Source organism: Pelobates fuscus, chromosome 6 (assembly GCF_036172605.1).
Source record: "Pelobates fuscus isolate aPelFus1 chromosome 6, aPelFus1.pri, whole genome shotgun sequence".
Classification (NCBI taxonomy): Eukaryota; Metazoa; Chordata; class Amphibia; order Anura; family Pelobatidae; genus Pelobates; species Pelobates fuscus.
In genome coordinates this window covers 277714373-277724828 of record NC_086322.1, presented here as the reverse complement: position 1 = coordinate 277724828, position 10456 = coordinate 277714373, and the positions used below count along the sequence as shown (strand labels likewise).

General features: G+C 35.6%; 1 protein-coding gene across 1 annotated transcript; it reads left to right on the top strand.

Annotated features, from left to right (window-relative positions):
• The first annotated feature begins 1119 nt into the window (after positions 1 to 1119).
• Positions 1120 to 9535, top strand: LOC134565842 (keratin, type I cytoskeletal 19-like). Its single transcript, XM_063425510.1, has 6 exons — positions 1120 to 1654; positions 3774 to 3856; positions 4190 to 4346; positions 5515 to 5676; positions 7717 to 7842; positions 9091 to 9535. Exons 1-6 carry the CDS (start codon positions 1154 to 1156, stop codon positions 9337 to 9339), a joined length of 1278 nt encoding a protein of 425 aa, XP_063281580.1. The 5' UTR covers positions 1120 to 1153; the 3' UTR covers positions 9340 to 9535.
• The last annotated feature ends 921 nt before the right edge of the window (positions 9536 to 10456 follow it).

The window sequence follows — 10456 nt, the reverse complement described above, 5'->3', positions numbered from 1 at the left end:
ATATTAAAATTATAAAATAATATTAAAATACACATATATAAATTCAACACAGAACAGGTTAGAAATATAATCAACCATGATTACAGGTGCATTCTGTATTGGGATATTTATTGCTGGCATATGTTCAAAGAGATCTCTTACAGGATTTTAGACTGGAGGAAGATTTGATTGTGTCCGTGAGGTTATTTTGTAATTGTGGTGTTCTGTAGGAAAATGAGAATCACTTTATTTTTGCATTGCGGTATACTAAATAAAATCCTGATAGTGGATTGGAGGTTATAGAAGGTCAGACAGCCGTGGAGAGTACCTAACTTATAGCTATGGATATAAGGGCTTTCAATGCCTGTAAAGGTATTTCTCTATCTGTAACATATTGCTCCTTCGGAATGAAACAATCAAGAGAAAAAGTTAAGTATTGTTATAGTGTAACTGTACTTCAAGAGGTGCTATACATTAGGCTTGATTGCCAGGACGGAGATATTTGTAGCACCAACATATCTTTCTATCTTATTTGTTTCTTATTTTCTAAGACTTATATGTAAAATAAACCTAATACCATACAATATAAAATAATACCTCCAGATGATAGTTAAACTGTCAAATACATTTGAATCATTTGTTTATACCAAAATAACTTGGTAGTGATGGTTTTAAAAAAGTGTTTAAATAGCTTTTATAAATAATGCAATGAGTAACAGTCATTCAGAATCTAAGCTTCCAACCTTAACAGGAAAAAAGTAATTAAAATAATAAAGAAGTGCATAAGGACTTTTCAGTTAATATAACATGTATATAAACTACCCCTGTGATACAAATAGTACATAAAGCATTAACAAGTGGTGATTTACACTATATACAGGGTGTGGAGAAGGGCCTCTTTGATGTACTATTGACAATGACATAGTTTGTCTGACTGTGAGTATGCTTAGCAGTCCCATAAACTGGATTTAATGTCTGACCCTTACCATAAGGCAGGTCCAATAAAGTATAAATATGAATCTGATGCTTATAAACTACCTATAAAAATGACCTCATGCCATCAAACACATTTCTTATAAAAGGTCAGTGCTGAGAGTACTTTTTTTGTACTTCACATTCTGGACAAACAGAACGATAATTTCTACTTTCATCACAGCAAAGGTCTGAGGTCAACATGAGTTACCAAGTCAGACATTCACCCAGCAGATCTCTCATCGGAGAGTATTATTTTAATGGTTATTATACTAAAGGTTACTACCCTCCATTTCATCATCTTAACTCAGAGAAAGTCCTCTATATGAAATCCAGCATGTCACATCAAGAGGGTCAAAACAAAGGTGGCATTGTTCATGGACAAAGTAAAAAAGTATCCTTTGCTTGTCCTTCTTCTGTTCATGGTGCATATGGACCTGAAAGTGTACATGATGATTATCAACACACATGCTATGGAGTTCGCACTAACGGAAAAAACAATAGCTTGAATGGGATCAATGCAAAAAACACCATGCAGGATTTGAACAATCGTCTCCAGGCATACATGGAGAAGGTCCATTCCTTAGAGCAAGAAAATGAAGAGCTAGAGACAAAGATTGCGGAGTGGAATGTGAACAACACTCCCAGATCACCCCCTGATATGAGGCACTTCTTTCAAACCATTAGAGAGCTTCAGAATCAGGTAAAATAAAAACCAAGGGAATTCTGCTTTTCAACTCTCTGTTTCAGTAATTCCAAACACTCTCTCCACCTTTACAGTCCACCTTATATTAAATAAGCCACAAGTCAGGCCCACTATATGAAAGCTAAGATCAAAACACAAAAGGTAATATTGCTACATTCTCTACATACAAAAGCTGTTTCTGTCCAGTCATAGACGATGAAGTCTTCCTTCCTCTTCTTCTCAGCTCTTCTTTAAATGAAGTCTGTGTTCTTTACTCATCTTCACTTAGCTTTAAGACATTTCCATGCTAGCACATCTTTCGATTGATCACTGGGCAATTAACCTAATTCTACAAACATACAGAATGAAGGGAATGTGAGAAGGCAAGTGACAACAGATGCAAAAACACATATTCTAAAGAAACCTTTTCTTGACTTTACTTCCCCAGTTCTCTACCAAGTAATATTTTGTTTTCCACACCTTACATGCTTCTCTAAAGACTAGAACTGCCCATCCAGCTTTCTCCTAAATAAAGGGACACTATAGCATCCTGTATATTATATATATATTGATTATTCAGCCACCCGCAAGGGTTAAAAAAAGCTTTTTAGTTACTTTATATCTGAAAAGGCAGTGTTTATGTTTCTGAGCTGGCAGGGACATGCTATAGACACCAGAACAAATACATTAAGCCGCAGTGGCTCTAGTGACCATAGTACTTCTTCGATATGCTACATGGCTTTTGCAACCAAAAACCTATTACATTAGCATTGACTAAAGTAAAGCAAAAATGAAAGGCTATTTAATGTTTCTCATGCTGATGTTTTGTTTTTTATTAAAACCCAATTCTTGTGCAAAATCTCATATCCTCTGGTATTTATTATTTTGTTCTTTCATGGGGTTAAATCATATTTCTCAGATTGTTTTTAGTTTATTTTAATTAGTACTTGTTTACTATTTTAAATGTCTTCTTAACTAGAACATCTTTATTATCTCTGTTGAGCGTCTGTTGGGGTACTTCTCTGTTGGGGCAAAGCTTTATTCTATACCAGGGGTCCTCAAACTCCAGCCCCCCAGATGTTGCTGAACTACAACTCCCATGATTCTTTGAATTACATAGATAGCCAGAGAATCATGGGAGTTGTAGTTCAGCAACATCTGGGGAGTCGGAGTTTGAGGACCCCTGTTCTATACCTTCCTCTTCTCCATCTACACATCCTTTCCTAATAGATTCTCGTTGTTTTTAGCATCATCTGTAAAATGATGGCACGCTAATTTAAAGGGAAATTGCCACTTCCCAGGATTATGTTTATTGATCCCTATATTCTATAAACATATGGATTTGAAAAGTGTGAAAAGAAAACCAAATGTAGAAATCCAAGTATCTTTAACCTGCAACTGATCTCCTCCATCTTAGCTCCCTGTCAATCATTGTTATTAGCTGTGTTCTTTGTACCTCATTTGCAATGTGTGTCCTGACTTTTATTTTGTTAGAACTTTCGATTATGATGTGATTTGCCAAATATTTCATAAAAATTGAAAAAATGTAGAAAAAATGTCAACATGAGCTATAGCTCATTTCCCACGTTCCCCTTTTTTCAGAATCTTCTTTCTTCTTGTATACTATCTGAAACCTCCCTCACAGTTAATACCATAGCAAAATCTCTCCATAAATACAAGCCTCTTCCTTTTACCCTATACATAGTATTTTGATCAATCTTTAAAACATCTTAAGAATCAGTCTGTTTTTTGCACTTGTACAACCATGCATTAATGCATTCATCGGTAATGGACAACCTGGGCTTCTGAAACTTTATCGCAAGATGTCTTACCGTTTATACTAATACTCTCTCCAAACCATATTGAAAACCTTAACTAGACTAGTTTTCCCAGCCTACCATTCATTACCCATGTACCCACTTTACAATACCCTCAAACGGCAAATCACCAGTTCAAAAACAAAATACAAACTTCTAACCGTAAACTACAAAGCCCCTACTAAGTAAACATCTTCATATTTTTCTACAAGTCGACTTCCCTTGGAAGTACACCTTTTCATCTCTCATCACATTCACTCACTCCTGCTTTAAAATTAACATTGTTTAAATATATATATATTTTTGTGTGTATTTTAAAGGTCTCCTTAGCCACTATGGAAAATGCAAGAATTGTGCTAAAGGCAGGTAATGCTCAACTTACTGCAGATGACTTAAAAAGCAAGTAAGTGTTTTTACTTTACATATGTGAATGAAGAAACACGTTACATATACAATAAAACAGTTTGGGTACAATCACTAAGGCAGCAAATAACAGCTAACTCCTATTACAAAATCAGTCAAAACTAAACCTATAACAATTGTTTGTGCATCTTAAGTTTGATCACAAGTTAAAACAAACTCATCAGGATTAACATTATTTATTAATTTGCTATTTCAATATTTAACTGTTTGTAATATTATCCAGTCAATGTATTATAACCATTATACAGAATACGTAGGAGACTCAATAACATGCTACTTCCATTTCCTGAACATGTCATATCTGTCACCCCAGGATTGAGATGGAGCTAAGGTTAAAGAGTGATGCTGAAAAAGATGTTGGTGTCCTTCAACGTGTTTTGGAGCAGATCAACCAAGAGAGGCAAGATTTAGAGAAACAACTACAATGGCTCAATGGAGAACTTACCAACCTGAAGAACACTCACGAGCAGGTAATGTAACATTATAAGAAAATATCTGACTACATGTATTGCAAGTGGCTTTTTACATTGACTTGTACCAGACCCCTGAAACCAAGCTTGTCTGGATGACTTAAGTCAGATTCTCCTGCTTTCGTGTAAGGAAAAAAATACTGGCAGCTGCCTTCTATACCACATGGAGAGGTTGGCAAAGAAAGATGAATGTGGGGGTTCTCCTGACCAACTACTAACCAGGGAAGATCTGATAAATGGTTTCTCTCATTTCATAAATGGGGGCATGATGACTAATATTCATCACAGGGTACACATATTTCTCATGCTCCATTCTAAACCATGTGACCTGTTAGATCAGTGAGTTAATAAATTCCAGGAGTGAGCACTGGTTTATGGAGCAGAAGACTGCCAGTTCTCACTACTTATTAATAATATTCTGTGCTCTGAGGTGGGCCATTCTGTGGAGTGATAGGATAAGTGAACATTTATAGGGCAGGAGTCTGTTGACTCATTGCTCATACTTTCTGATCTGATGAAGACCATATGACTTGAACAGTTAATATCCGTAAGTGTACTTTCATAATAGATGTCAATGTAAGGCATTCATAACATAATTAATGTGAGATCTACCAGAATGAGCACAACCAACATGACAGCAAATTACTTGTTTCAACTACAAAATTGATCAAAGCTGCTCCATAGGGTTTTATATCCACCAGCCAGTGTCTAAACCCTATGGTGCTCTATATTGCCTTAATACACAGTTCCAGAGTGGCTCAATTTGGCTTTCAAGAAGAAAATAACTATCAGCAAAGTGTAGAATATGAGACAGATGCTAATTGCTGCTTTGGGTCAACTTGAAATTACATTTTCACCTGACTTTCTTTCAAACTTCATTAGAAACGTCAGAGTTTAGTGAAAATAACCCATGTTAAGATCACGATTCCCTTAGTCCTTCCTTACCTGAATAACAAGAAGAAAAGTGTGAGGAAAACACAGTGGAAATATGTCTCAATATTCTGCATGTAGAACAACACTTTGCAAGTTCCTTATTTAGGTCTTCAAACAAATGCCTGCTAAATTGTATGAAGAGCTGAAAATAGGAATGGTGGATAATTTGTATGACACACATATAAGAATTCACTTATGTATTTTATCATTTTGCCTGCTTTTTGAAAATGTTTAGGAATTGAAAGAAATACGTGCTCAGCTTGGGACAAGAGTCAATGTAGATGTGAATGCTGTTCCATCCATCGATCTCAACAGGGCTTTAACTGAGCTCAGAGAGGAATACGAAAACCTGATGGAGAGGAACATTAAGGAGACGGAGGACTTGTTCCTGCAAATGGTAATAACAGTTTATATTTTATTTATCGTGTTTGCATGTAAAAAAAAAGAAACTATACACTCACAATGATGGAATAACTAAAATATAAATGATAGTGGAATATATTGTGGTATATGAGAACACAAAAAAATGTAAGAGACAATGCAATTAAGATAGATAGGCAAACACACAGACAGGCATACGGACGGACAGAGAGAGACAGAGAGATAAGTAAATAGATAGATAGAAAGATAGATAGATAGATAGATAGATAGATAGATATACAGACAGACAGGCAGGCAAGCAAGAAACAGGAGCAAGTGGTGGCTATACAAAAATATTGCTCTGTACAGATTACTGACATGATGTATCTTTAAGAAATAGAAGAAAAGGGGTTAGGTGGTGGGGAAAACCACCACCACTGGCCTAGAAAAGGTTACAGGAGGTATAAGGGGTTTAACCCCAGGGACTAACAGCAAAAAAACAGAAGGAGTGGGGTAGAGAATCCATCTACGTAAAACAGGTGGAAAGTCCAACCCACTAGAAATACCTCCCAAAGTAAAGTGTCACATAAGTAGGGTAGAATAACCTTTATTGGAAAAAATAATAATAATAATATACATATACTAACTACACCAAAAATGTGTGTAAGTAGTGAGAAAGTAAATACCAACACCAATAAAAAAACCTGGGTAGGTTAGACCTACAGAATCACTTTAGCTAGAGATAAGATAAAGGTGGATAAATAGTATCTGCCTTAAGGCAATTAGAGTAGAATCACCTAAATTGTCTCAGTATAGAGCTAACAAGATGGTCTAATCTAAAGGAGAAACGTAATTGGGATAATGGTCTGGCAGTAGTTGTAGTGCCGATAATGAAAAAAAGCGGCAAGGCTAAAGTGATAGACAGGGGCGTCTAGGACTAAGTCCTGAAATGTCTAGGAAAAAAAGGAAAGAACTTCCTAGTAAGTAACACTCTAATTACCAATAAGGTAAAAGGTAAAGAGAATCCCTAATGGATTAAACCACAATGGGAGTAGCATGTCCGATAGTATCGTCAGTTAGGAATAATCAGGACAGAAATAAATTTAACCTTGTGGACAAAAAAGTATCCAAATGTGGAGTTTGAACCTAAGATGCCCTAAACAAACTGTCTAAACCCACAGCCGCTCACTGCTGCTTCATGGCAGCCTAACAAAATCCCTCAAAGCTGTAATCATAGTGTAGGACGCTAAAATAGCGCCATAGAAGTCCAGGTAAGTAAAAGTAAATGAAGAATAGACTTAGTAAGAGATCATAGCATCGGCTACTACCAGCTTACCTACTACCTACTTATGTGACACTTTACTTTGGGAGGTATTTCTAGTGGGTTGGACTTTCCACCTGTTTTACGTAGGTGGATTCTCTACCCCACTCCTTCTGTTTTTATGATGTATCTTTAGTTCTGTTGAATCTAACAATGAGCCGTCAAGTATTTTTTTTCGAAAGATTAAAGATATTCTAAAGAAAATATTTTTGTTCTTCATGAGACCAAAGATAATTTTACAACAGCATTACAAAAATTAATCTCTATTTCCGAAACAACACCTCAATACTCAACTTATATTATAAAAAAAGCAAAACCATAACACTAAATAAGTTACTAACTAAACCAAGGTTATTGGATGGGTGCCATGCGATCTTTATATTCAGGCCACAAAAGCTAGACTGGAAAAATTCTCCAACTCAGCTACTTTACTAAATCATTTTACTAAAATTTGCAATGCACAGTTTTATGCAATTTTTATGCACTTTTATGCAAAGGACTTTTTCCTGTTTTATTTGGGTAGAAAATGAATTTTTTTTCTTAAATGATGTACCCAAGAATAAGCTTTAAAAAATCAAGAGTGCAAAGAAAACAGTGGTAAGCTATACTGGTTTTGCATAGAATAACCTGTTAAACGTTTGATATACGTAGGAATGATCAGTATTTGCCCCAAAAATACCCATCTTTTCTTAGTGGTAAGCAAAGACAATGTTTAACTAGTATTTTATCTTCATATTAAATATATTCTCCTTTCAGGCTGCAGAGCTGGACCATAACATATCTTCTGGACCTGACCAGTTGGAGACAGTTGATAATGAGTTTATTGGACTGAAACTCGCTGTACAGACTCTAGAGATAGAGTTGGAAAGTCAAATGAATGTGGTATGTTTTAAAGGTTTTGCAGATGAAAATATATGGCTTAAGGTTTTTTATGATGTATGTGCATTTATTTATTTAAAAGAAAATTTAAAAATGCAAGTAAAATTGAGACACAATGGCACCGATATCAGAGAAGGCAGCTTGATTTTATAATAGTGACTCACCACAATGGCTAAACACAATACGTTACAAACAATCACATGTATAAACATCATAAAGTAGGACATTATCGTACTCCACTGCTTACTGTACTTTGATGGTGGAGTATGTGTAGATTGTCGTGGGACACACATGGGAATAAACAGGATGTTCGTAAAATCGGGATGATATTTACCAAAACAGGTGGAATTTATCTTAAATTAGGCAGCATTATCACATTTTGACTCTCAGAATACCCATAAAAAGTGTAGTTATATTTAAATGCCAAAATTGCACTGTGAATTATAGATCCAAGGAACCTACTGCAAAATTATGGTGCTATAAACACTCAAGAACCATAACTGTTTATGCTCTACCACTAATTTACAGATTTAAGATTCAACTACAGTAGCCTTGGCAGTGTTTCTACTGAATATCTATATAGATATGTTACACTGTTGACGTTAGCAGGGTTCACATTTGAAATGATATAATTATTACCCTAGTCATAGGATATAATCCAAAAAGAATTCCAAGATTCTTCTGCACTTAGACTCTGGGTTAATCCATTTCAGCTGCAGATAATAATTTCACTTTTGGCTTGATATTACTCCAATGATGCCATAAAGCGGCTCTGGAAACAGATGTAAAGCACTTGATCTTTTATCTTGTGGATTATGCTGTCTCCACAATTCCATTGTTGGCATTATAATTCATTGGGCAATTTTGCAGTGTCTGTCCGAACGCCATATCCTCCAAGAGCTGCTTGGAGAGCAGACTGGATGTGCTGCAAGGCAAATGTAATAGAAGGGCTTGTACTAACTTGCTGGGCCGATAGGGCGCGGCCATTTGATCGTGATTCGCCGGCACTGTGACACCAGTGAATCCTTCACTGGTCCACCTGGAACTCCAAGCAAGTAGAAGAAACTTTGGAGTAGAATCTAAGGAATATTTAAGGGTATGTAGAGAAACATAGTGGTATTACGGCACTGTGGGTGGTGTTTTTTAAGTATATTACACTTGATGATGTTCTACATGCATTAAAGCGAAATACAAAGTTTCCACTATTTAATATATAGTGATTACTTAACTTCACGTTTTTTTTTATTGTAGAAATCAGCCCTGGAGGGAACTCTGGCAGAAATAGAAGAAACCTTTGGATCTAAGCTTTCTCAGTTGCAAAGTTTTATTGATGACATTGAAAGTCAGCTAGAATACGTCCGGTCACGTCTTGAGAATTTGAACAAAAACGTAAAACTCCTCATGGACCAAAAGACCCATCTAGAAAAGGAAATTTCAACTTACAAACAACTTCTTGATGAACTTGTTGATTACTGGACAGCAGATTGTGTTTATTTCTGAGATGCTATAAACAACCAGGGCAACCAGGACTATGTGTTTTTGAGACTATTCTTGAATTGCATGAATAATATCTCCTTCTTAAAAGAAAAAAAGAAACCCAAATATCAAGGTGTTACTTGACATCCAATTGACTAAATACTTGTTCTTGCCGTCCAAAGGAAGGATAGCAATGTCTACATTGTCCTCCAACAAGCGAAGAAGGGATAGGACTTCTGCATATTTTAAACTGTGTATTCAGCATGCATTGTTATTTCCATGCTGGCTTTGCCACTATTTCTGCCAATTGGCATTGGCGGTGTTATGGACAAGTGGGCTCACTAGCGATCTTCCAAACTTTACTTTACCAACAGATGTACAGATTGCAATGTTGAGTTTTTACTCATCGGGTGTTTTTAGTAAAAATTTTCTCTCGGGTTTTTGGATTTGAAAAATTATGGCTGGCTTCCATTTGGAGCACAAACAGAATTCCTTTCCTATAGGAAATATAAGGTGTTTTACTTAGAGTATCTGTTTCAGTCTAAGTTAACAAGGCATGTATGTGAAGTAGTGTGGAAATGGAAATTTTATGAGGATGAAAATAACTGATAAGGATTGATCACATAAAATGATCACATAAAGTGAAATGAGTCTGCGCAGGTGAAATTTCTTAAAAATTAAACAATTGAAGGGGCAATTTTCTGTATGTCAACCATAGATTTTACTGATTTGAAAAACATTCCTAGACTGTAATTAGTTATACGAGTTTTGTTAAATAATCAGCAGCAGAGTCCATCACAGCTAAGTTATAATGTAAAGTATCTTTTATCTTATTTACACTTATTTATTAAATATACACCAGGTGAGTTGTCTTACTTGCTAGAGAATATTGCATATACTGTTATATGTGTTTGGATTGGGCATAAGTAACCAATGGTATCAATAAGTCACATGGCTTTCTTTGTCGGAAAATTCTAGAATGTGGGACTGAACTAATCAGAACCATATGGATGTTCTTATTTGAGTGGTGTAACTACAAAAAGAAAAATTGTGTTACATATATTATTTATATAAGTGGAGTATTGGGGGTAGGTTTAGAACTTCTCTGATTTTAAGAACAAAGACTCCATCTCTCTCTTCC